The sequence below is a fragment of the Ceratotherium simum genome, chromosome 26 (genome assembly GCF_057802395.1).
Source record: "Ceratotherium simum simum isolate JZ-2026a chromosome 26, ASM5780239v1, whole genome shotgun sequence".
In the NCBI taxonomy this organism is placed as follows: domain Eukaryota; kingdom Metazoa; phylum Chordata; class Mammalia; order Perissodactyla; family Rhinocerotidae; genus Ceratotherium; species Ceratotherium simum.
In genome coordinates this window covers 19,125,053-19,152,750 of record NC_141925.1, presented here as the reverse complement: position 1 = coordinate 19,152,750, position 27,698 = coordinate 19,125,053, and the positions used below count along the sequence as shown (strand labels likewise).

Genomic DNA, 27,698 nt, shown 5'->3' with positions numbered 1-27,698 from the left:
TTATTTTTTTTTTTTTGCTGAGGAAGATTTACTCTGAGCTAACATCCGTGCCAATCTTCTTCCATTTTTTAGTATATGGGCCGCAAGCACAGCATGGCCACTAACAGAGGGGTGTAGGTCCACGCCCAGGAAGCAAACCTGAGCTGCCAAAGCAGAGCACGCTGAACTTAACCACTAGGCCTCCGGGGCTGGCCCACAAAAATTTTGTTTTAAGTGATAATACTAAATGCTGTAAAGGATGCGAAGAAACTGAATCACTCATACATTGCTAGTGAGAAAATAAAATGGTTAACAGCTATTCTGGAAAATAGTTTAGTAGTTTCTTATAAAACCAAAATATGCATTTAACATACAGCCCAGCAACTACACTCTTGGGCATTTATCCCAGAGAAATGAAAAGCTTACACTCACATAAAAACCCGTATGCAAATGTCCACAGCAGTTTTATTTATAATAGCCAAAGAACCAATCCAAACGTCCTTCCCCCGGTGAATGGTCAAACAAACTGTGGTATATCCACACCATGGAATACTACTTAGCAATAAAAGGAGCAAGCTATGGATACGCAGAAATTTTGGTGGACCTCAAGGGAATTATCCTGAGTGAGAAAAGCCAACCACAAAGGTTACATACTATATGATTCCACTTATACAACATTCTTGAAATAAAATTATAGAGAGAATAGTGTTTGCCACGGGGAGAGGGAAGTGTGGCTACTACGCAGAGGAGACTTTTGGTCATGGAACAATTCTGGATTTTGAATGGGGTAACAAATGTTGTGACAAAATTGCAAACTATATACAAATACACATAAATAAATGCATGTAAAACTAGTGAAATCTGATTAAGCTCTATGGATTCTAACAATGTCCATTTCCTGGTTTCGATATTGTACTACAGTTAGGTAAGATGTAACCATTGGGGGAAACTGGGTGAAGAGTACGTGGGACCTTGTCCTTTTTTCTTTTCTTTTTGCAACTTTCTGTGAATCTATAATTATTTCAAAACTATAAATTTTTTAAAGCACCCAAAGAAAAAAATGCACATGTGCATAGTAAAAGAAACAAACTTATTTATGCAACAACATGGGCAAACCTCAAAACATTTTGCCAAGAAAAAGTAGCCAATCCAAGAGAGTACATATTGCGTGATTCCATTTCCATGACACTCTAGGATAGGCAAAATAATCTACAGTGACAGAAAACAAATCAGGAGTTGCCTGGGGCTATACGGGGGTACAGTGGTAGGAGTTTATTGCAAAATGGCACAAGGGAACTTTTTGGGGGGATGGAAATATATTTTGATTGTGGTTGTTGTTACACAGATACAGAGATTTATAGAATCTCATTGAACTATACACTTAAAATGGATGCATTTTATTATAATGTAAATTATACCTCACAAAAGTTGATTTCAAAAAGAAAGGAAAAGCATGAACTACGGAGCCAGACTGCCTGGTTGAATCTCACCTCCACCATTTACCAGCTGTGTGATGTTGTACAAACTACTTAATCTCTCGGTGCTTTCATTTTCTCATCTGTTAGACGGGGTCAATAATGGCACCCACATCATAGTGTCATATGAAGAGAAAATGAGTTAGTAATAGTAAATCACTTAGAACAATGCTTGGCACAAAGAAAGCTCTCTATATGGGTTTATTAAATAAGCGAATAAGCCAGACTGATGTTTTCAAAATTCAAATCATGGGAATGTCTGAATGCCTGGGGAAAGAATGTTTCAGAAAAAGGGAACCACAGTGCAAAGGCCTTTGGTTAGGTTATGAGGTTAGGAATGCTGTTTTCACATTCAATAATTTCCACGAGGATGAGAGCAACAGGAGATGAGATGAGGCCACTGTAAGCACCTTGACTTTTACTTGGAGGGAGAGGGGAGCCACTGAACGGAGATTAGCACAAGAGTGGACTCTGACTTTCTTTTAACTGGATCAATAACACTGATTGCTGTGTTGAGAATACCCTGGAGGGGGACGATGGCTGAAGCAGGGAGACCAGTCTGGGTTAGAGATGATAACAATGACTTAGTCATGGATTGCAGTGAGGGTAGTGAGAAGTGATTGGATTCTGGACGTATTCTGAAGGTGGAACCAAAAGATTGGATGTGGGGAATAAAAGAAAGAGAGAATTCATAGATGACTCCAAGGATTTTAGCTTGAGCATCTAGAAAGATGGGAAATAGGGAAAACCAGAGGAGTTGCAGGTTTTGGGGAGAAGCCCTGGAGCGCAGACATGGACATGCTAAGCTTGAGATGCCTATTCAATATCCGAGTAGAGATAGTAAGTAGGCAGTGAGGGTTTTTTTAAAAGAAGAAGAAGAAGATTGGCCCTGAGCAACATCTGTCGCCAATCTTCCTCTTTTTCTTCTTTCTCCCCAAAGCCCCAGTACATAGTTGTATATCATAGTTGTAGAGTTGTAGCTCTTCCATGTGGGACGCCGCCTCAGCATGGCTTGATGAGCAGTGAGTAGGTCTGCGCCCAGGATCCAAACCAGTGAACCCCGGGCCGCCGAAGCCAAACGCACGAACTTAACCGCTAGGCCACCAGGCCGGCCCCGGGCAGCTTGGTATCTGCGTCTGCAGTTAGGGGAGAGCTCCTAAATGGAGCTGTCTATACAGAGCACTCAGCCTGTATTTAAACCCACAACACTGGATGAGATCACCCGGAAACTAAGCATAGGGAGAAACCAGATGAGTTTTAAGGGCTGAGACCCAGGGCATTCTTTTGTTAAGATACTGGGTAGACCAGGTGCAACCAGCAAAATCGAAACTGTAGGGGGGCTGGCCCCATGGCTTAGCGGTTAGGTGCGCGTGCTCTGCTACTGGTGGCCCAAGTTCAGATCCCAAGCGCGCACCAACGCACCCCTTCTCCGGCCATGCTGAGGCCGCGTCCCACATACAGCACCTAGAAGGATGTGCAGCTATGACATACAACTATCTACTGGGGCTTTGGGGAAAAAAAGGAGGAGGATTGGCAATAGATGTTAGCTCAGAGCCGGTCTTCCTCAGTAAAAAGAGGAGGATTAGCATGGATGTTAGCTCAGGGCTGACCTTCCTCACACAAAAAAAAGAAAAAAAGAAAGAAAGAAAAAAAAGACTGTAGGGAACGTCCCAGAACAACTAGTTTCTTCAGCAAATATGTTGCTAGGAGAGAGACAGAGACAGCGACAGAGAGAGGAAGGAACTATGGACTTAAAAAAAAAAAAAAACTTAAGAGATCTATCAATCACTTCTAGCATAAAGACTTTATTTGGATCCTGATTCAAACAAACCATAAAAAACAAAAATGATGAGACAATTGGGGAAATTTGAGAGCTAACTGGATATTTGAAGATTTCAAAGAATTGTTGTTAATATTTTTAAGTTTGATAACAGAATTGTGGTTATATTTTTAAAGGAGTGCTTATCTTCCAAAGGAATGGTGTTGGTTGGCAAACTGGCCCCCATACTCGGAGGGCAAGGAGAGACCAAGGAAAGAGTCAGACCACTCCAGGGTGGTAGGTGGCAGTTGTGGCAATGGAACTTATTACATAGGAGGCTTGTCTGTGGGTGGCTGCAAGACACATAGATCTCTGCACCTGCCTGCTAGAATCTTAAGGGTTTATATAGAGGCCTTAACAGGGTTCAGCCACGTATACCAACCAGATGGTCTCAACAACACCTTACTCTCTCAAGGCTACAACCTTGAAAACGGCTCCCACTGTGGGAGCGGTGGGCAGAATGTACATTCCAAGCACAGGCAGGGGCTAAGGAGTCACTAATTGCCCAGGTCCAGCTCATGGGTCAACCGGCGGTCACGTCCTCTCGATGACCTCCTCCAACAAGGGGTCAGCAAACGACAACCCAAGGGCCAAATCCAAATGGCTGCCTGGTTTTGTGTGGCTCACAAGCTAAAAATGGTGTTTACATTTCTAAATGGTTAAAAAAAAAAAACCAAAAGAACAATATTTCTTGATGTATGAAAATTTCCTGTATGAAATGTAAATGTTAGTGTCCATAAATAAAGTTTTGTTGGAATATGGCCAGGCTCGTTCATGTAAGTGTTGTCTATGGCTGCTTCATGCTGTGATGGCAGAATTGAGAAGTCGCGACAGAGACTGTGTGGTCTACAAAGCCGAAAATATTTACTCTCTGTTCCTTCACTGAAAAAGTTTGCCAGATCCCCTTTTAGAGCTATATATCTACATACTTACAGAAGAAATGTGATGTTTGAGATGGCTTCAAAATAGTACGGGAGGGAGGAAACAGGTGGGAGGTGGGTATAGATGAAACAAGGTTGGCTATGGGTTGACAGTTGAAGCTGGGTGATGGGTACATGAGGTTCGTTATATTCTTCTGTCTACTTTTGTATATGTTAGAAATTTTTCACATAAACGATTTTTAAAAAGAAAAAGCAAAACAAAAGAGGCTGTGTGTTTTTAATAGAAGAGGGTGGATAGATGAGGAGGAACTGGGAAAGAGGGGTGAGAGGAGAGCAGAAGGCCAGAAGAAAAACAGGTCAGCATGGTGTCCTTGAGGTCAAGTGCAGAGAGGGGAGGAGGACCACTCAAGAGCTACTTCTGGTCCAGTCAGATGAGGACTGGGAATTGCACTTTGCCGCACCTCATTCTCAGGCAGCCCGCACCCCAGTTATAGGATGCCACCCTCTTAACAGGAACTTGATGGGAACACCGTAATGCACACCCGCGGTTTCTTGAGATATTTTATAGGTGCCCCAGCATCCTTTGATACAGACTTCCCTGGTATTGTCTGGCTTGTAATGCAAATGGATTCTTTATCCCTCAAGAGGACTTCCACAACCAGCTTTGGAAATAGTTATGCTCATTTTACTGCCCAGGGCGAAAACAAATGGAAACTTTTGAAACCTCCAGACGCGAAAAGCCAAGCATTCTAACAGGTTTTGAGCAAACCCGATCCCAAAGCACCTTGCAGATGCGTTCTGCCCCCCACCAATCCCACCCCACGCTGGTATGTTCAACTCTCACAATAACTCTTACTGGGTTTGGGGCTTTGGGGCTTTGAGGCACCTCTGGCCCTTTTTTCTCCCTTCCCTTTGGTCAGCTGCCCTGGGCACTGGCCTCATTCACAACTCTCCAGTTTCCCAGACAATGAGGTTTCTTGTGCTTCCTGCTCCAGCGTTCCTGCTAACTCGGAGAGGTTTACGGTTACTGAAACAGATGCTTCGCTTTCTGCTACGCATAATGTCTTCCTTCCAATGAAACTCCAGCCCATCGCCAGTACAGGATTTGGGTTTAATTAAAGGCCCTCTGGGTCACTCTCTTTCGGGAGATTGGCCAAAAGGATCGAAAGGACTGTGCAGGGCAATGGAAATTTGGGGGTCACTGGCTTTCTCCACGGGCCCCGCCCCGTCCCCAACAAAAGGCTCCCCCGCGGCAGACCAGCGGAAATCTGGCAAGCAAGGACTTTGGTGGAATCTAAAATGAAAACAGCAACAATAACCACAAACCTGAAATGAACACGGCCTCCTGAGAAACTGCCTACGTTTGGATGAGCAGGGAGACCAACCGTCATGGTTTCCTGGGACTGAGGGGTTGAGTTTAAAAACCAGGAAAGTCACAGGCAAAGCTGGACGAGTTGGTCACCCTATGGATGAGAGACATTTCGTCTTCTATGAAACTTGCAAAGGTGCCGGGAGGTTCCCCCAATGCTGGGACCTCCCATCCCAGACACAAACCAACAATTCACAATTACATGGAGTTTTACTGTTGCAAAGCAGCTCCATTTAAGTTCTGTATTATGGATACATATATATGGGCCTATAGATACTAACTTGGAGATTTTCCATAAAAAAAAAAAAGACACGAGACCATTTTCATTACTATTAATACAAAATGGGCTAACTTGTCTAGCTTGTAGAATTCCAGGCAAATTGAGCTGGATTTGGATTTTATTTCAAACCTTGGTGCTGGAACGGCCCGGCTCACAAGGGTTGTAGAAGTCAAGCGAATGGGCACTTTCTGGACTGGAGGCATGGAGGCCTGAGCTCTCGTCCCAGCTCTGCCCCTGATGGTGAGACTCTGGACAGTCATTCCCCTTCCTCTCTTTTAGTCTCAGGGGAGCAAAATGGAAGGCTTGGGATTCCACGATGAAAGGTGGAGAGAGGGAGAAACTGGTCTCGCCAAGCATCTTCCAGGCGCCCGCATCATGCCAGGCGCCCCCTTCTATTTATTCTTTCCATCAGCCCTGAAGGTTTATTTTCCTTGGTTCACAGATGAGTTCAGTGGACACGCAGAGGTCGCACAGCAAGCAAAGGACAGAGAGGGGTCCCAACGCAGAGCTGCCTGTCTCCCTAGTAATCACAATCCTAGCAACCACTGAATGAGAATAAGTATATGCCTCTCCTTATACGTTCTCTCACTTAATCCTTGCAAAATCTTTGAGGCAAATATTACCATTATCTCTATTTCACAGATGAGGAAACAAGTTCTAAGAGGTCAAGTGACCTGCTCAAGGTCACACAGCTACTAAGTGGCAGAGCCAGGTCCCAAACCCAGAGGCTTTGCTCTCCAGCCTCTCTGCTCGGCAGCCCTGAACCTAAAACTCCAGGCGGCTGGCGCCACCTCAGGGATAGAAGCCTTAGCTTTAATTTGGACCACTCATCACGAGCTGTGTGCTCTTGGGCAAATTCCTTAACCTCTCTGGGTTTGCATTTCCTCCTCTGTACAATAGGGATGGCTATAGTACCTCCCACCCAAAGACTGTGTAAACGTTTTTAAAGTTCATAAGTTTATCCAATGCATAGTTGGTGCAGTCTGCCTTACCTGCATTTTCCCATTTCTTGCTCACAACAGCTATGAGGTAATATATGTAAACAACTTTCCTTGTATGTAAAATATGTAAAGAACTGAGCCCAGCATTGGCACACATAAGCACTCAGTGAATAGTAGCTATTATTATCCTTGATGATATTGTTTTTGCTGCTGATATTATTATTGCACAGCTGTAGTCATTGCTATTCTTATTACTACTACTAAGTGGGTTCGGATCCCCTTCCTGGAAGTGTCATCACCCACCCTCCTATGGACCCCCACACCCCATGAGCTCGCTCTCCTTTCTCTCTCGGTCATTCCCCTCCCCGTGCACATCTTGTGCCCCTCCCCTGGGAAGGCCCCGCGGCGAGCCCGCAGCCCGCACCCCCCGCGCCTGCCCGCGGGGTCCTCCTCCCCGGCCCGCCGCGCGCGCCTCACCTGCGGAGCCCGGGTCGGCCGCTCTGAGTCCCGCGGGCGGGCGGGCGGCGCGGGGCGGGGCCGCGGGACACACCCGGCGGGGCTCCGGCGCGGAGGCAGCGGGGGCGATGGGGGCAGCGCCAGCCTGCACGGCGCGACCTGCTCCCTGCTGTGGCCCAAGTGGAAACCGAGGCACCGAGAGCCGCGGGGCTCCCAGTCCCCGCCCGGGGCTTCCTCTCCAGACCGCAGCGCGCAAGACGCCGGCGACAACGCACTCTCCCTCGCCCCTCTCTGAGACTGCAGCTAGGGAGGAGGATGAGGAGCGCTAAGGACATATCCACCAATTGCAGTGTGGGGACTGGATTGGGATCCGTATTCAACAACTAAAAATGTATAAGACAACTGGAGCTATGTGGTCACTGGATATTTAATGCTTAGGTTTTTAAGGTGTGATAATTATACTGAGGCTCTCTTTTAAGAGGCATTTTTTGCAGATATAGATTTACAAAACTGAAATATGATGTCTGGGATTTGCCTGGAAATAATGGGGACCGAGGAGTGTGCATGAAACAAGATTGGCCATGCGTTGATAACCGCAGTAGCCGTGTTAGCAGGGTCATTATTACCTCATTTTCTTCTTTTATATGTGATTGGAATTTTCCCTAATAAAAAGTTTTTCTTTTTAAATAAAAGAACTGTAAAGATGTTCAGACCCCTTCATCAGGAAATGTGACTAAATTTATCTAAAGGAAAAAAACTCCTCAGAAGTAAAAAAGTTTTGTGCACCAAAATATTTACTGCAGCAGCATTACATATATATACAAAACAAGGGCGGAGTAGGGGGAAAAGATCCAACTTAAGCGTCCACCAATAAAGAAATGGTTACATAAACTGATACCTCAACTCTATGGGTTCTACAGCCATTAATATGGGCGTTAACCAAGACCGTGTAATAGTAACACAAGGAAACGATTTTATATCCCCCAAAGCCAAATATTAAGTAATTAAGTGCATATGTGTATGCACTTTTATTAAAACAGAAAGAAAATATATTGAAGCATTAGGTTTGCGTGATGAGATCATGCACTTTTCTCTTTTCTAATGAAAATATAATTGCGAACTCGAGAGAGTCTCTTGCAATCCCTCACATTTAATGAAACACATCTCAATACCTGAAAAATTTTTGAGTAGCAACTGAAATGTGTACTGCTGACTGTCAGTGGCAAAATTAGACATTCTCTTCAGAAACGGGTAAGTGTGCTGTTCTGTTGTTCATCTGGTGGTGATCTATATTAGTGCTCAGCATCCTCAAAAACATCTTTTATCACCCAGCTCTTGGTTTCATCCTTTGAAAAAGCAGCTTACTCTCAAGCCCTAAATGATGGAAAATGTCTTCCAGCTTTTGTCAATTTTTTCTTTTGGTGAGGAAGATTGGCCTTGAGCTAACATCAGGGCCAATCTTCCCCTTTTCTGTATGTGGGACGCCACCACAGCATGGTTTGAGGAGCGGTGCGTAGGACCAAGCCCGGGATCAGAACCCGAGAACCCCAGGCTGCCAAAGCGGAGCACACGAACCAACCACTACACCACCAGGCTGGCCCCTATCAATTTTTGATTTAGAAAATAGGTATCTGTGAGTTTCACATGATTCACCTTGGAAGGATGAAGGTATCTTTTCATTTTTACATTTTTTAATGTCAAAAGTTTATAAATATGTATGTGTGGGTACATACATGCATAGAAAAGAGTCTGGAAGGGCATATACCCAAACGTTAATAGTGGTGCTCTCAAGGTTATGGGGTTGGTCAAGTTTATGTATATTTTCTTCTTTCCAACCATCTGTATTTTCTGCTTTTTCCATAACAAACATGTTACTTATAATGCAAAAACCAGTAGGGCTTTATGATCAGTTATAGCCACCTTATAAATAATAAATAATAAATAATAAAAACATGCAGGCAAAATCAAGTGCAGGAAAAACTGTTTCGTTCTGCTGAGTATAAAAAGGACTGCCAAGGTATTCTCAACCACTTCAACTCTACTGTTTGAAAAGTGTGGAAGGTTCGAAGGCATGTAAAACCAAGATTCTGTGTTGACTCCTGAACGTCTTATAAGAAAATAGCATTTGGGCATTCTGTCTGTTCTTAACTATTTTCCAGAACTTAAGTGCAGGTGTATAAGACATTCCAATTTTACATGGTCGTTTATTTGGGGAAAAAATCTTTACTGGATTGTATCATTTTACATGTATTGAAAGTAATTTTTAAATGGCCTTGTAACAAAAATATAGTATTTAATTCATGTGAATATAGCATATTGACTCTAAAGTCCAGAGGGAAATCTTAAGTTCTAGTTATGTAATAATATTCTCCTAATTCTCCAAAAGTATAAAATTTCATAGCTAAAAAGATATACTTTGGTATCAGTGAACACTTGTTCCAATTCATTGATATCAATATAGATAGCAAGCTACAAAGCACAAATTACTAGTAAATGGAACCCAATGCCATACAAGTTGTACTATAAAAACAAATCACTAGTGAAATGCAAATGAAAACCACAGAGAGATACGACCTCACACTCATTCGGCTGGCCACTATCAAGAAAAATAGAAAATAACAAGTGTTACTGAGGATGTGGAGAAATTGGAACTCTTGTGCACTGTTGGTGGGAACGTAAAATGGTGCAGCTGCTGTGGAAAATACTATAATTCCTCAAAAAATTAAACATAGAATTACCATATGATCCAGCAATTCCACTTCTGGGTATCCACCCAAAAGAAGTGAAAACAGAGACTCAAACAGGTATTTGTACACCATGTTCATAGAGGCATTATTCACAATAATGAAGAGGTGGAAGTAACGCAAGTGTCCATTGACAGATGAGTGAATAAGCACAATGTGGTATATACATACAATGGAATATTATGCAGCCTTAAAAAGGAAATACTGACACATGCTACAACATGGATGAACCTTGAGAACATTAAGTGAAATAAGCCAGTCACAAAAAGACAAATGTTGTATGATTCCACTTATATGAGGTACCTAGATTGGTCAGACTCATAGAAAGTAGAATGGTGGCTGCCAGGGGCTGGTGGGAAGAGGGAATGGGGAGTTAAGTGTTTAATGGGTAAAGAGTTTCAGTTTTGCAAGACGAAGAGTTTTAAAGATTCATGGTGATGATGGTTACACAATATGAATGTACTAATACCACTGAACTGTACACCTAAAAATGGTTAGGATGGTAAATTTTATGTGTATTTTACTACAATAAAAAAAACTGGGAGAGAGAGATAAAGAACGGTACTGTGTCAGTGAACACTAATAATTTTAAAAGTAAGCAACTAATTGGGATGTGGTATCCTGAATTGACTCCTAGAACAGAAAAAAGTCCTTAATGGAAAAATGGGCAAAATCCCAATAATGTGTAGTTTACTTAATAGTAATGTACCGGTGTTAATTTCTTAGTTTTGACAACACACCATGGCTATGTAAGATAGTTAACATTAGGAAAACTAGGTAAAGAGTATACAGGAATTCTCTGTCCTATCTTTGCAAGATTTCTCCAAATCTAACATTATTCCAAAGTAAGTTTATTTAAAAATAAAATTTTAAAAGGCAAGTGATAAATAAAAGGAAATTAAAATCAATTCCTACATAGAAGACTACACAAATGTATTAGAAGAATTGATAAAGCAGCAAAATATGAATGCCTATACAGATAGCTACAGTAGGTGTGAAATTTTTATTTTTATTGGGCTGTTCACTGTTGTCTAGCTATTGTCTCATCATCTACTAATTGCAAAAAGGCAGGCTGTTGAATTTTACATTGTAGCAAGATTTCCTTAATGATTCCAGGTGAAGTTTTTTCTCTTAGATCAGAAATGTTTCTTAGCATGGAAACAGTGTGAAATTCCTTCTGCCAATCCATGACTTTATATCTTTGATAAGTTGGTTCTAAGTTTGTGAGCATCCTGACTGTTTCAAGTCAATTATGAATTCCAGTTTGGGTTCAGTGGACTCCTAGGTGGTACAACTCAGCCAGACAGACCTGAGTCAGTGCGCCGTCTCCAGCTGTAATATGGGTGCGTTGGATATAAGCTTATTTGGTGGTACTTAGGCACCTGCACATACAGCGTAGGTGGCTTTAGCCACTGGAAGTCCATGTGGAATGTGCTGTAGTTGTTAGAGAAAAAGGATCAAGAAACACTACTATCAGTAAAAATGGGGTGGGAAGCAATTGCTAAAAACATCTTGCTTCATTACGAGTCTAGTTAAACACTATCCTCAGAACTAAGTGAAAACAAAGCTTTACTCAGAAAGACGACCTGAAACAACTAAGTTTTACTTTATCTCCCAGCCCAGCTTCTTTTCTGTTAAAGGTCAACTATGTAAGTTTTGATGACATATAGAAGGGTAGAAAATACACTATTGCTTTTAACGACTCTGCACAAGGGACAAATGACTAAGGCTATTGTATCTCCCTTCCTGGCCTTCTCTGAAATCAGGGGTCTAGACACTCAGGGGACTTACAACTGCAGGTGCAGAGAGCTCGGACTCCCAGGTGCAGCTTGCATTTCCTTTCTCCAGAACCTTTAAGGTCAACTGGTTAGCTTGCTTTGACCACAAATAGAGCTGTCTTAATTTCTCTAGCACAACCCTAACTTGATATGAAGCACTTACACGAGGAATGGTGCGACAAAAAGGCAGCTTTATTACACTTTGGGAAAAAAAACAAAACATGATTCCATTTCGGGAAAACAAGCCATTGACACTTGATAACCAACACTGCCATCTAGCGGAATGGTGAAACACCACCAAGACTTTCAAGACCAGATACGAAATGCGTGCGGATTTGCTGGTTTAAATTTTCACCATAAAAGGGAACTTTTAATATGCTGGTCTTCAGAGAACCCTAGATTTTGAGAAACTATTTATCTGTGACATGCATAAATGTTATGTGCTTTCTCCGCTTTTTTGGGTAAAGAATGAGTTTTTAAAAAAATAGACCATCAAATTAATTCTCGATTTCAAAACGATGGAACACTTTGGGGCTACCTGCCTCTTTGAACATCCATCACTCTTACACTCTTGTTTGGCAGTCTAAACAGCAACCCCTGATTATGACAGAGAGGTTATAAAGAGGCAAAACTCAACTGTACAAGAACTACATTAAGTTTACTCATTTCCTCTGTTTTTACAATCTAGGGTGCTAAGTATTTGCATTGCACTTATTTGAATTCCCGGAAAAAAGCATTAGAATGCACCAATAACAATTTTGCATAAATCACATAACCCAAAGCTTATTATGACTACAGAATAACAGTGGAAGACACTGGTGTGAGGATGTGGGAATGCTGTTCTTAATGAATAATAAAGTAATTCTTGTCAAGGCTTTAATTCTCCTTTATACCCAGGTGTTGCAGTAACTGTGTTAATTTGATGACTTCTATGAGATTCTCATATAAATGAGAATATCTAATGAAACACCTGGATGAAAAAAGAAATAAAGTTGTGAGAATGACATATTGTTAGTAACCACAATCTCAAACTGGCATCCCTGTTATTACTGAGATTTTAGATTCTAGGTTAAGTGCTCTGCTCTTTGGAATATCCACAATGGTTATTGATCTTGCTAATGAGTTCCTCTACTGCAACATTTCTGGGTATATGGTTGGAGGCACTCACGGATTCCAGAATGCATGAGTCTGACACGGTCTTCAAACCATATTCGTTGCAAATAATCAACTCAGTTAAGGAATTCAGGAAGAGCCAAGTTCTGGGAGAGAGGTATACAAGTGTAGAGTAAGAAGTTGAATTAAAACATTTTTAGGTTGCATCCCTGTCAGTAGACACAACTGAATGTTTCAATTCTGAGAGCCTGAGATAGTCCAGAAAAAATTCTGAGCGTAGGACATGAGCGATCACAAAGTCAGAACCCAGTGGGTTGCGTTTCCCAGAGCAACATGAACTGAGAAGTGGCGGGTGGTCCCTGAAGTACTGTATCTGGATGAGGTTGTTCTTTTAAAGGGTTAGTCTCGACTGCCTCAGTGTCCACTGCAATGTGCAACCACCACCCCCCTTCCCCAAGTGTGAAGCCTTCCTTTACCACATATTCAAGTCGACTGCATCTTTCACGTAACACTACTATTTGGCCACCCCTGAAGCCAAAGCAATAAAAGATGCTGGGGGAGCCTTTTATTAACTCAAACGTGATGCCCAAGTCATCTCCAAAAAAGTTTATTAGCATGATTAAAAACATGAATAATGACAGAAAGAATTTCTAAACATGAAAGATTATCAGTGGCTATACTTTATAACCAATATTGGCAATTCAATGGACAACTTTATTGCCAGTCTTCATTTTATTAAAAACAATCCATATTTATTGGTTCCATGTGAAGTCACGACTATTGCTTTGACTGGAAATGAGTCCCTACTGCAATTAAGTATAAAAAATATCTTCCATAATTGGAGCGTGACTTGCATTACTGAGTAAAGAGTTGATAAAAATCCTCAAAGAGTCGGGTTTTTGTTTTTTAAAAACATTCCTTTTACACACTACAAAGAAATAATTAGTATTTTGGCTTTTTAAATTCCTACATGATATTTAGAATGGCAGTCCCCAAAGGTCCTCCCTTCACATAATCACAAATGCAGACCCTCGTCTGGAGTGCACATTCTTGGGGTGGACTCTGAAGACCTCAGCCTCTGTGTTTATACTGGTTTGAGAACAAAGACAGCATCATCCAGAACGTAGTAGTCATTGTACATGTCGCCTTCGCACAGGTATGGCAGTCTGGTGAAAGCTTCGATAACAAACCCAGCTTTTCTGAAAACTTCAGGCAGACTATTCACTTGTTCTTCCCAATTCTGTCCCTTGATTTCCAAAATTTCTGATGGCTTCTCCCACTTGCCACCTACTAAAACAAATAAAAACATTAAGTTAAATTCTTGAACAAAGAAGTTATTTAAAGAGAGAAGGGGGAAGAACAGTATTTGTCAAGGACTTAGTATGTGCCAAGCCAAGCACTGGGTGCTTTGATGAATCATCTCCCACGTAACCCTGAGGCAGGAGGACAAAGCAAGAAAGCAGACTCAGAAGGGCTGAAGAACTTGCCCAAGCTTGCATGGTTAATGAGCATCAGAGCACAATTGTAATCCCAGGTTTATCTGGATCCAAAGCCCACCCTATGACCTTCTCTGAGACTTTCGGATATTACCCTCCCTTTGACTGACTGAGTAACGGTTAATGGTTTTGGAAGACTGCTCATTAAATACTGTAATATTGAAACAAAGAGTAACACAAAATTTGAAAGACGGTTTTGGATAAATGCAAGAAAATACCACTGATAGAGTGAGCTTATACAATGTATTAGCTAGAGAAGTTTATCAGGCTGAATACAGACTAACGAAACGATTTTAATTTATAAAGCCAGATGATCAGTGTGTTTTTCAAAGGAAGCTGATCCACTCCCTAACTTTTCAGAACAATTTCATAAAAGTTAAGCTCCAGGACCAGAGAGAGGTAGAACCAGAATGGATGAGTCAACCTAGCATTTCTTGGAAGAGTGACTAAAGTCATGTCAGCCACTTCTAAACCTATGAGCATCAGATGCCTGAGGGGTTGGGAGGCTAGATAAGGTCTTCAAGTTCACACACACACAGATAATGGTGTATATAAATTCTGGGATGCTTCTAGGTACTATGGTGAAGTAAAAACAATATACATATATTAAAAGTGTTACTTAATTCAGATTGAGAATAACTTTCTGTAAATGAGAAAATATACAATGAACAGGTGCCAAGGGTACAAACACTATAGTGGAAAGATGTTTCATTCTTTTCAGTGGCCCAGCACGTGAACCCTCTTGGTGGGAGGCAAAGCCCAGGGCAGCAGCTTTCCCCGCCGTTCCTGTAGCTAAGGTACGGGCACGTGACCAGGAAGGTAGAGCTCGTGACCCAGAGAGGTGGGGACGTGGGCTCCTTCTCTGCGAGGTGGAGCAGTGGCAGTTCGATCAAATGGGTGGGGCAGCACTGAGTGGTACTAACGACAGTTTGGTCCACGCCATGGCATGTACTGCTTGGTGGCAGCAGTGTGCTTTTCAGATCAGTCTTATAGCACGATTTGGGGCATTCTTCCTGGTCCATGGTGGACCCCAACCATGATTCTCCAGTTCTCCCACTGACTCTCTGAGCTACCCCCAAACCCTTTTGCTTAAGTCAGCCCCAGTTTCTGCTGCTTACAAAGAAGAACCTGACTGATGAAACCTCCCAGCGTGCTGAGGGTGGGGATGATGGACACACAAGAGAGGGCTCACACAGCTGTTTCACAGCACATTAAAATGGGGTTACATCAAACTGGGGTACAACTAGTTAATGTCATACAACTTATTTCTTCATTGTACCATGATGTATTGTTCGCTAATTTTTCTCTTGTCTCTATATGAAGACACTTCCTTCTGCTGCTTCTCAATTTCCAGCAGTTACCAGTCCAGCACGAGGCCCCAGAGTAGGTGCCCAAGACAAGTGATTGAACCACTCTGGAAATTAAAAGTATGAATTATCTGTCAAACAATACTCCTTTACAAGAGCTACACGTAAATCGAAATCTTACTCAAAACATCTAACACCTACGAAGATTTGTAAAATCCAAGCATTTATCATATGAACATTTAGAAATGTGCCCTAGGCTAACATCCCAACTTTAAATGGTGAAACTCGGTTACAATCTTTACACAATTTCAAAAAGTTCCCGATGATGGTTCCTTAATAAGAGTTCCTCTCTTCAGTTCTTCCTTTCTAAAAAGAGCAAGAAAAAAAAGCCAGCTCTCTTCAAATACATACTCCCCCTCCAGACACACACACATACACACAGACATGGAGATCGTGAACGGAGGCAAGATCATTCTCGGTCTGAAAATCAAACTGATTCTATTTTATGTCGGTAAGGTTCTTTTTCTTCCTCCTCCATTTTATTTGCATCAATCGCTATTTTTTTCACCTAATGCATTTATATTTTAAGCAGCTAGAGATTAATTTTCAAATGTACAACATTATGGAAATTGTCTAACGTGATAAGTTTCCTTTTTCCCCAGAGAAATAGGTAATAAAAGAACAGCTGAGAAGTTTCATATTAACCTTGAAAATTCCCTTCGCTATTACACTGCTTTCAAGAAGAGCACCTCACCAAACGGTTGAAAATATCCTTAAAATCACATATGCTAGTCATCAACAATTTAGTTCCCACACAGGCAAACTGCCTGTGCACATGGCAGGCTCTAAACAATACCTGCTGAATATTTTCAAAGAACAATGTTTCTGAAAAGCTGCATTTCTATAAACTAAAGTACTTATTAAAAAAAAAACTGCAATGGCTCCTTCTACAGAGAATGACGATCTCATAATATATATTTTTAAAATTCTGCCTATATCTGTTTTTTCCTTATGAAAGATAAAGTGTTCCCTATACAGAGTTCTAATAATTTCATCATGGTTTAAATAAATCTAACAATCTCAGATTTGCCCACAAAATTTGGGTCAGAGGGCAGGGAAGGGGGCAAAAGCTCTTAAAATTAATTTTTTCTCATCTGTAAACAAATGCATCAAAATGTTAGTGGGTTTTTTGGGCCAAAGGGTGATAGGTGATTCCTTGCTCTTTCTTTCAGTAATATTCTATTTTTTTTCTAATAAGTATATATTACTTTTACAAACTATTTTAATTAGTGAATTCATAGTGAATTTAATAGTGAATTTAATTAGAAGAATTCATATCTTTTAAAAATATATTTTGCAAGATGTGCAGATAAAAATATCTGGAATTTGTAATACTACATGGGAGTAAAGGACCAGGCGGGGGGAGAGGTGAAATATGATCGGGTTGAAGTCGGGAGATGGCAAGGAGTTCATTCTGCTAGCCTGCTACTTCTGCGTATGTTTGAAAATTTCCATAATAAGACTTTTTTTAAGTTATCAAAACTTACTTTTCTACTTATTTTCTAGCTTGCTTTTAAAAACAGTAAAGCGATCTTTTTTTATTCCTTCTACCAAAGAGACAAACTTTCAACCTTTTCAGAGAGTACTGTGTTTTAAAAAAAAAAAAAAAATCCTACAGAATATGAGAGTTCGTAAAAAGTTGTTGTTCATGGGAGTAGGCTGTGGTGTGACATATTATCCAAACTTCCCTTTTTTGCTAATATGTTGCATAACGGTGGGGGGGGGGGGAGACAGCAGTTTCCTCATAAGTCATAAGAAACCGATACAACTGGTTTTCTCCCAACTCAGGCTAACTGCGTAAAAGTCAAAAATAAGTGGAGATATGAAACTCCAAAGTTGCAAATAGTTATTTTACCCTGGGACATGAGTTCTCTAAGAAAAGTGTTACAAGTCAGCTTCCCTTGTAAAAAACACATCTGACAGAGGACTTGAGACCCAGACGCAGTTGGTTAACGTTGTTACGTTTTGGCAGGCCCAATTCCACTCCAGATTTCCAACAGACAATGATCATTATACACTGCGAAGTGCTTCTCTGTACTTCTGAGGTGACTGAGTCCCAGTAGGAAACACGAGGTTCCCTCAGCTGAAGCCGTGTGAGAAACCTGCTGGTCTTCTCCAGGTGATTTTACCCCCTCATCCGGTTTGTTCTTATCGTCACTAAAGAGCTCCCAGGTCATCTCAAATTGTACAAATACTAAAATTAAAACATGGTGAGAACAGAGCTGCCTCACAATAAGACCTAGAAGAAAAATGTTAAGTGCAAAAAGCCCATCTGAAACTTAAGCATCAGACCACTTGGATTACTTTTCAATTTCAGTTACAGTAGCAAAGGACAAACTCAGACAAATAAGACCATTTGGAAACATATAACCAGGCAGAAGTCAGACTAAAAACTCGCAAAAATTCCCAATTTGTCTGAACCAGTACTATTTTACACAGGGCCTCCCTTGCCCCCAAAAAGGGTTTAGGGCAGGTCTCCTCATTATAAACACCTGAGTGGCTTTCCAGCTTCACATGCCTGGCATTAGAAACCCACAGTCAGGACCCAACCTCCATAACCTGGGAAGCAGCACGACATGGTGGAGAGAGCAGAGCACTGGACCGGGTGTCTAGTCCCAGGCCTGCTAACATATGGCTGAGACCTCCACAATTATCTCTAAAAGGGGCAGCTGACAATGTGGGAACAGGAGTCGTGACAGCAGCAGAAATAGCCACCTTCTATTAAACACTTACTATGGCTTAGGCAAGTAAATACTCGTTATGAATCGATGGTCTCACTTAAACTTCACACAAACCCCAGGAGATGTATAATGCCATCCCCATTTTGCTAATGAGGAAACTGAGATGCACAGACCAGAGAGCTAAGATCTGAACTCCAGTCTGTGCTCTTTATCACAACATTGTTCATCAAATAAGATAAAAGCTACAAGGGACTACAAAGCAGTGTACAAGTGCCAGGAAGAAATCACATTTGCTTAGCCGTTCCATGGCAGCTCATTAGGCCTCTGCTTAGTAACCAAAAACGTCACAGGCTAAGCCAGGGCTGCATTTCCCCAGGTGTCCACCTTGCTTTTACAATGTTTCCCATAGGGACAACCAGGTTCACAAAGGAACATTTGTGAACTGCCATGAATTCCTAGTGATCCCAACCCCCAAAAGACAAAAACAACCCCTACTACTCATGGGCTCAATCAGTGGCGGTGGTATTTGCATGAGGGGCTTTGATACCCGTTACCACATTGAACACAACACTCCCGTGAGGCCAGGGGTCCAGATGAGGAAAGAGGCTCTGAGAGATGAAGTGATCTGCACAAGATCGAAGGACAGCTTGTAACACCAAAAGTGCACATGTGGACCCCAAACTTCTGACTCCGGATCTGCTGCCACCTCTGCTCACGATGCAAATTCCACTGGAACCTCTGGGGCTTTCCCCAAGTAACATGACATCACTGCGAACCAGCAGGCTAAGACCAGGAACCACGGAGAGTTAGGAAAAGTGAGGACTGCTAGGGTCTATTTTTATGGTTCTGTTGTGTGGGAGTGAGGTAAGAAAAAAAAAGGAATTTTCGGTCTTCTAACCCCAAAATGCCAATAAAATAGAAGCAGAGGCAAAGGGGGGTGAGAAACCCACTCAGCACGGTTCATCCGCTTCCTCCCACAGGTGCCGCGGGCGACTGCACCGTCTCGGTCTCTCAACCGAGTCAGCTCACGGTGGACTACACTCAAGAGGCCGTTACCCTGCAGTGTTCCTTCTCCACAGCCGGGTGCCCTTCAGAGCCCCCAACGAGCCTGTGGTTTCGCTATGGTGCTCAGCAGCCCGAGAACCTCTGCTCGGATGGATGTAGAAGTGAGGCAGACAAGTTCGTAGTGAGGGAAGCCCTGGCACAGAACCAAGTTTCTCTCACTGTGAACCGGGTGGCTTTCAACGACAGTGCAATCTACATCTGTGGGATAGCCTTTCCCAGTTCACGGGAACCGAGAGCTAAGCGAACCGGAGGAGGGACCACGCTGGTGGTTAGAGGTCAGTCACTTCAGGCTTTATCCCCGTAAGTCGCATGTTGCTCAGCCCCTTAAATGCATTACATTACTTATACGCAGAGATTATGAGATAAATTTGTAGGGCGTGATCTGAGTACAAGCCGACATGAAGTTTCGATTGAAGAACTACTCTGACCCCATCTCCCAGCTTCCACAGGCACAAAGTCAGGGTTATGTTGAGTGCTGTATTCTCTCTCAAAGTCCAGATTTTACTAGTGAAGGCTGACCAACTATGTCCTCCTTTCTGTATATTGCAGTGATTGTGTAAGGTACCAAGTCCAAAGAGAAACTTGTGAGGACTGCCAGCTGGTATGGCACCATCTAGAACAAAGCACTGGAGAAGCATAAGCAATCAATAAATTGGACCTCCCCAAAATACGCATTATGGAAAAGAAACACAAATTTGGGGAGAAGCCACAGGGGGATCCCTGACCCTACCCCCATTCTGAATGGACAGCAGAGAAAGGGATTGGGGTGGCTCTGGCTTCTTGAAATTTCCTAAAACTCATGATAATTTCCTCATTCAAGTGAAGAAAATGAACCCAGCTAAGTCCTGTAAACTAAGAAATTAAATTAAGAAATTTCAGAAAAAAAAGCTTCACACGATTCTGGGGGAAGGAAGAGAAGGGCAGTAACTCCTTGCTTTTTTTGGATTTCTTCCCTTAAAAAGACTTGTATGATGAGCACTGAGATCATTAAAACATGACCTCAAAATCAACCAGCCTTTTCCATTTTAAAATAGGACTTTGAGGACCTGAGATTGTCCTGTATTGTAATCCCTGCTTTTAATTACTAGGGGTGTTCTAACGGGCTTCTGATATTCCACTGTCATTTAACCTTAGTTTATTCTCACCGTAAAATAAAGTATAAATGTGTTAATACACATAAAGCACTTTTAATGGTGCCTGGCTTATAGCCAGTACTAAGTAAATGTTAGCTACAGATATTAAAACAAACACACAACAACTTTGGAGGGCTGTATATCTTACTGCATTAGTCTCCTACAAGAAATGTTAGCCAAAAGAAAAAATGGTTTGTAAAGAGATGAGGTCTCAAAACTGCAAGATTTGTGAAGAGAGATTCTTTTTCTTTAGGAGCAGAAAATGAAAACTATCATTAAGATAGACAAGGCAATTTCCTGCCTTTTCTACAGAGCACCTAACTTAGCACTTGAAACCTTTTTTTTTTTTTTTTGCTGAGGAAGATTCACCCTGAGCTAACATCTGTTACCAATCTTCCTCCTTTTTTTTTTTTTTATTTTTTTTTTTTACTGTGTGCCACCGCCACAGCATGGCCACTGAAAGACGAGTGGTGTAGGTCCACATCTGGAAACCAAACCCAGGCCGCTGAAGCAGAGCATGACAAACTATTAACCACTAGGCCACTGGGGCTGGCCCTCCAAATTTTTTTTTCGTAAAGTTTTACAGATATGGTTTATTAGTTTCACAACAAAGATGTAAACATTGTATAAATTGAGTTCACAGGATAAGCATCTATGGGATATTTAGTTGAAAAGTACAGGTTACTCCGATAATAATTACAAATCTAATTTCTATGGCATGCTTCAAATAATAGGGTACTTTAAGACGTGGCATGTTACTCCATCCCCACCTAGAGCACAGGACACTTCCTGCAAGGAGGGAGAAACTCAGAATGTGAAAATGGATTCAATAATTCTATTTCCAAAACCTAATTAGAAAGAAGGGGCAGATGTAACAATGCCTGTCTTTAAGCGTCGGTGAACCCTAAGAGCCTCAATGTGTGGCCTTCTCAGGTTCTTTACAGGTTCTATTCAGCTGTGTATACTAAACAGCTCAAGGGTATACATACCAGCATTAAGAAATACACAGGAAAATACCCTAACTCCATAAACAGATTCTTGGTGACACTTGTACATCATGTCTACCAAAAGAAATTTTAAGTGCCCTTGAACAAATTGTCTGAAAATGTTTATCTAACTTTAAGTAACACTTGATATAAAAAGTGATTTTTAGCATCATGACAAGTAATTAATTGAAGTTTAAAAAATTTTTGGTTTTAAAAACAAGAAACATTTTTGGTATAATACATTTAAAAAACTGACGAACTGGCTTTAACAACATCATATACTTGAGCATCTTCTGAATCAAGAGACCCTGAATAAATTTTTATGTGAACAGCCGGCAGAGGAAGTTCATGTTTCACCTCTAACAGGTCGCTTCAGTTATACTTTATATATGTGTTTGCAGTAATGTTTCAATAGTGACTGTGGCTCTTTCTGTTTTTGTAATTAACAAAAGAAGTTAAGCTTCTGAGCAAGGAACTGCAGAGTCTCCTGACAGCTCTCCTAACACTGCTCTCTATCTATGTTACCGGAGTCCTCGTGATCTTCATAGTCCTCTCCAAAGTAAGTCAAATTTCTTTGCATTAGATGTCCCTATTGCCTTGAATGTTATCATAAGAAAATAGTTCCCTTGGGCCGGCCTCGTGGCTTAGCGGTTAAGTGCTCACACTCCGATGCTGGCGGCCCGGGTTCGGATCCTGGGCGCGCACCGACGCACCACTTCTCCGGCCATGCTGAGGCCGCGTCCCACATACAGCAACTAGAAGGATGTGCAACTATGACATACAACTATCTACTGGGGCTTTGGGGGAAAAATAAATAAATAAATAAAATTATTAAAAAAAAAAAAAAAAGAAAATAGTTCCCATCTCTCCACACGTGAGCCTCAGAAATAGCTCACCTAATTAACATCTTCCTGTGCATCTGCAGGAAACACCACCTGCAGGAGAGGTCTGTACAAGAAAATACACATTTTCATCACTGGAATTATTATTAACTGGAGTACACAATTTACAGCGCTTGCTCTTTAAAACTCAGTAATATGGGAATAAGAGACTCTTCTTCTTCATAACCATTTTATATGTTATCTTTCTGCTGGGGGGAAGGGGGTTAATGTTATCTATGAAAGGTCTAAGAATAGTCTTTAAGAGCAAAAAGGGGTTAACAAAGAGATTAGAAGCTGCCTTCAAGTTTCTGAGAAAGAATATCTTCTGGCTGTTTATACACTATAAGAGAGGGTACATATGTGTTATATTAGGATTACTATAAATCCTATAATCAGCATCAGTTTGAGTTGTTATTTTATTAATAAAATCATCTCAGAAATGACATGAAATATTCAGCTAGTTTAATCTTATTATGGTTGAGATAGCTGCCACCATTGTTCTGAGTGCATAAAAGGTCTTATAAGACTTTCCTTTTCTTCTTGACAGTCGAAATCTGACACTCTAAGAAACAAAGAAACAGAAGATTCACAAAAGGTACAGACCACTGCTTATAAAATATCTTTTAAATTGTGGCTGGTTGTAACTATTTCAAATCTGAAATAGTTTAAGAAACACAGAGAACATCATGGTACCTTTCAACCATAGATACTGTTTCCTATTGTTGAGAAACTCAGTGATAATCTCAAGTGGCAAACTGTGATTTAAATTTGATAGTTCTCAACCATAAAGTCTACTTAATATACTTAAAATACAAGAATTGACAGCAGGTGTAGATGTGCTGGTGGGGGGTGGTTTCTGAGACTGATGGCCATAAAGAAGAAAAAGTTCTGAGGATGTGCAACCATCATCGCTTCCAGCCCTAAGAGAGAGAGACATTTTTTCTCATTTGTATTTACAGAAGAAGAGTGCCCGGCGTATTTTTCAGGAAATTGCTCAAGAACTATATAATAAGAGACACGTGGAAACAAGCCAACAACCTGTAAGTGTAAAATATCAAAAAGCTATAATGCAGATAAAAAGCACGTTTGACTAAAAACACTAAGCTGCCCACAAGCCGTTAATAATCATGTTTTCCTTTAGAAAGAGTCTGAAAGAGGACTTCCACATATAATGCATTTTATATAGAACCTGTTTTGATAAACAGATAACAAAGGACATCTGATACAATATTAAATAGAGACCAGGCTGGCATCTTAGCAACATGGAATCTTTCAGAAACACACCAGATACAGGCAATGTTTTCAATACAGACAAGGATGCCCTTATGGATTAAAAGCTACTTTGCACAGTATCTTGCATGCAGCAGTAGGCACTAAGTAGATGCTGCAAACACTTGTGAATCAAATTATATAGAAAACAGTACTTGTTGCTAATAAAGCAGAAATAAACTCACATTAGAAAAGATGCAGCTAATGAAAATAAAAATTGAGTATTTCTTCAGTCTGGGGTTGCAGTGGTAGGAAGAATAATCTATATTATCTATAATACGTTCTGACAATGTCTCTTTGAAGTCCCATAGAAACAGGTTTTTCAAATAAGATGCTGCTTTAGAACTGGTACAGTAGATACTCGGTTTCCATGATGCATGATCAGAGCGCTCAGATTTAAATTAAAACATATAAAAACAATGAACTTATATACTACTAAGGATATTTTCATCTTAAACAGCAACTGGGAGGGCAAATGTAACAGGTTTCTGATATGAGGTGTGTTTCTTTTAAATCCAACTTTTAAAAAGGATTTTCATCCAGGAAAGAATATCGTCTAAGTAGTCATTTCATCCTTTAACGTATATACAAATAGATAAAGAAAAGGTCTAATTACCAAAGACAAATGCCTATTCACACTTGTGACTTACTGAGGCTGGGGCACCTTTTTCAGCAAAGAGGCAAAGGGAAGTGGCCTGCAGACAGGCCTGGAAGTAAGAACTGTAACACGCTGTAAGCCAGGGCTTTGACAATGGCATCTGAACAAGAAAATTAATTTCAGTTCCCACATCTTGATCTAAATACAGGAAAAATGGTAACTTGAACTTTAAGATTACTGGAAGGGTACTTCGGTCCCAGAATGCAAGATGGCATTGTAGCTTATACGTTGCTTGCAGCATGGCATCATTGCTTATATAACCTTAAATATGGCTTGTTCTTTACTATTGCAGGAGAAGGACAACACTTATGAAAACAGAAGAGCACTTTCCAACTATGAAAGACCATAAAAATCTTTTAATTTTCAATTAAGTCACTTAAAATTCAACTCCAGAAGCTATGGCAGTGTTAATGGAGATACACTCAACAGGGCTTTGAAAAAACAAACAAAGGTAAATGGAAAAGACAACTGGCTACAAGGAGGGATGCCAGGGTACAAGGAAACTGTAACCCATGGTAATTACCAAAATACTAAAACCCAACAAAATGCAACTGAAAGATACTTTCCTAATTTGCTAGGAGAATGCTAAGCAGTCTAACATTTTTGAAAGCTTCCATTTTTATAACATATATCCTATATTTGCTTCATTCAACAAACGAGGTATGGGATGGCTGTTACCCTGAAGAAGATCTGAAGTCACACCACACACCTCAGTCTTGAGTGGAAGAATTGTCTTTATGGCCTGTGGACATGATGTGCCAATTAGACTAAGCTGGGAGGGAAGGCGGAGGGAAGAAAGGGCCAACATTTCAGTTAGAGAAAATCATCTTGAAAAGTACCCTGGAGCGAAATTATTTCCTCTGGTATTGCCATGGGGCAACAGCACAGTGCATATTTTCCTGCCAGGGTATGCAAAAGAACTTACATCATGCTACCAACAAGAAGCAAGACTATTCCATTGTGTATATATACCACAGCTTCTTTATCCATTCGTCCCTTGATGGGCACTTAGGTTGCTTCCAAGTCTTGGCTATTGTGAATAACGCTGCAATGAACACATGGGTGCATGTACCTGTACAAATTGGTGTTTTCAAGTTCTTTGGATAAATACCCAGCAGTGGGATGGCTGGATCATATGGTAGTTCTATCCTTGATTTTTTGAGGAATCTCCATACTGTTTTCCATAGTGGCTGCACCAGTTTGCACTCCCACCAGCAGTGTATGAGAGTTCCCTTCTCTCCACCATAAGAAACGATGAAATCCAGCCATTTGTGACAACATGGATGGACATTGAGGGTATAATGCAAAGTGAAATAAGTCAGAGGGAGAAGGTCAAATACCGCATGATTTCCTTCATTAAGTAGTAGATAATAACAACAATAAACAAACACATAGGGACAGAGATTGGATTGGTGGTTACCAGAGGGGAAGGGGGGAGGGAGGAGGATGAAAGGGATAATTCGGTACATGTGTGTGGTGATGGGTTGTAATTAGTATTTTGGTGGTGAACATGATGTAATCCATGCAGAAATAGAAGTACAGTGATGTATACCTGAAATTTTTACAATGTTATAAACCAATGTTACTGCAATAAACAAAAAATAAAAAAAAAAAAAAAAGAAGCAAGACTAGAATAGAACAGAGAGCAGAGTAAGAAAATGATAGCTAAAATACAGAAAATCCAAAGCAGAAGGTTAAACAGAGAAAACTTAGAACAAATGAGCCACAACCGACTCTAGATGTCAGTGTTGTGCCAAATAACAGCACCAGGGGCGGGGTGGGCAAGGCGCCGTTCTTGACAGTGCCTTGGCAATACTGATTTTTAACCAATGTAGGAGGGAAATATCAGATTTGGGGCTGAGTACAGCAAAGATGTTTATGGAATTCATTACCATCTACCTAAGAAAATATGTTATGGATTGTTCTTTGAAAGCTACTTTGGTATAAAAAAATCTATTTAAACTACCCACAAGTATGTGTTCATTATTAAACATGAATTACAACTTATTATGCTTATTTCATTAAAGTGTTTCTTTTAAACTGGTATTAAATGAAGTGTATTCTTTTTTTTTTAAAGATTTTATTTATTCATTTTTTTCCCCCCAAAGCCCCAGTAGATAGTTGCATGTCATAGGTTCACATCCTTCCAGTTGCTGTACGTGGGACTCGGCCTCGCGTTGGACGGAGAAGTGGTGCCTCGGGGCGCGCCCGGGATCCGAACCCGGGCCGCCAGCATCAGAGCACGCGCACTTAACCGCCAAGCCACGGAGCCGGCCCTGTATTCTTATTTTTAAAACCCAGATAGAATTTTAAGATATTTTAAGATCCATGGCTTAAATTAGTGACCTCTAACCTTTCTAATCACACATGCCAGGAAAAATGGAAAGCGCGGGGAGCATATAACCTCATTTTATTTATCTCTATGTATATATATGTGAGTGCATATGTTGTGTATTTGTGTGTGTTTTGTATAGTGTATGTGGATGCATATATATGTACGTGTGTATAATGTGCTTGTATCATATACACAATTATTGAAATTAAACAATTAGCACAAAAAGTAATATAAATTAAAATGCTAATATTTTCTTCCTATATCCCGAAACAAATTGTCTTGTATACCCCCTACTTTGAGACCACTGCCTTGGATGAAATAAATGAACTTCTAAACCAGGTGGCAAAAAGGGTAAATTCACCATGTAGGTGAATAGGAGTGTTGGTTTATATCATCTACTTTTCATTTCATTATATTTTGGTACTTCCAGGGCTGAAAATATACTGTTCTTTGTGTAACTTAGCAAGGAGACAAAATCCCTAAGATAAACTAGTATCTGACTCAGAATAAGCCTTTCCCAATGCAAACAAACACTGTGTTTCAAAGACTGATTTTTGAGCCAAAATTTGGAATAAATGTTCCCAAAGAAAGTAGTTATATTCCCTCAGGTCATAGAGTACCTGATGTATCTATAATATTTATTCTTTTACTCATCCATCTAGCCAACAATACTTACTGAGTGCTATAATATTACACAATCAAAGGCCTCTTCTGTAGGTCATCCTTGGGTCATGCTGAACGTCTTTCCAGAAGCCCACTTTGTTCATACTTCATGCTTTCGCATATGCTGTTTCCTCTGCCCCGGAAAATGCTTTACAGACACAAACACAGCTCAAATGTCACCTCCTATATGAAACCTCCTATAACTCCCCCGGCAGTTAATGGGTCTTTCCTTCTCTAAACACAGAGTATTTTGTCATATTTCTTGTCAGACTATCTTGCTATGTCTGCTTACATCTATTTTCTGTACTAGTCTGTAAATATTTTAGGAC

The 27,698-nt window shown here is 40.8% G+C and overlaps 2 protein-coding genes across 5 annotated transcripts in view; one reads left to right on the top strand and one right to left on the bottom strand.

The window, feature by feature from the left end:
• Positions 1-13,426: 13,426 nt before the first annotated feature.
• The window catches only part of METTL9 (methyltransferase 9, His-X-His N1(pi)-histidine), a 45,409-nt gene continuing 31,137 nt past the window's right edge, over positions 13,427-27,698 (bottom strand). For 2 of the 3 annotated variants that reach the window (XM_014796982.2, XM_087417116.1), the window contains exon 5: positions 13,427-14,125. In XM_014796982.2, coding sequence (XP_014652468.1) covers positions 13,920-14,125 — 206 coding nt within the window. In that variant the 3' untranslated portion in view covers positions 13,427-13,919. The remainder of the gene's footprint in view (positions 14,126-27,698) is intronic. The other variant, XM_087417117.1, reaches the window with a different exon arrangement.
• IGSF6 (immunoglobulin superfamily member 6) lies at positions 16,067-25,128 on the top strand. Of its 2 annotated transcripts, none has more exons than XM_087417119.1 (6): positions 16,067-16,149; positions 19,360-19,719; positions 22,019-22,122; positions 22,992-23,039; positions 23,404-23,484; positions 24,664-25,128. In XM_087417119.1, exons 1-6 carry the CDS (start codon positions 16,083-16,085, stop codon positions 24,718-24,720), a joined length of 717 nt encoding a protein of 238 aa, XP_087273245.1. In that variant the 5' UTR covers positions 16,067-16,082; the 3' UTR covers positions 24,721-25,128. The 2 variants fall into 2 exon arrangements, with proteins under 2 accessions (XP_087273245.1, XP_087273244.1); XM_087417118.1 differs by having other exon boundaries at positions 22,016-22,122.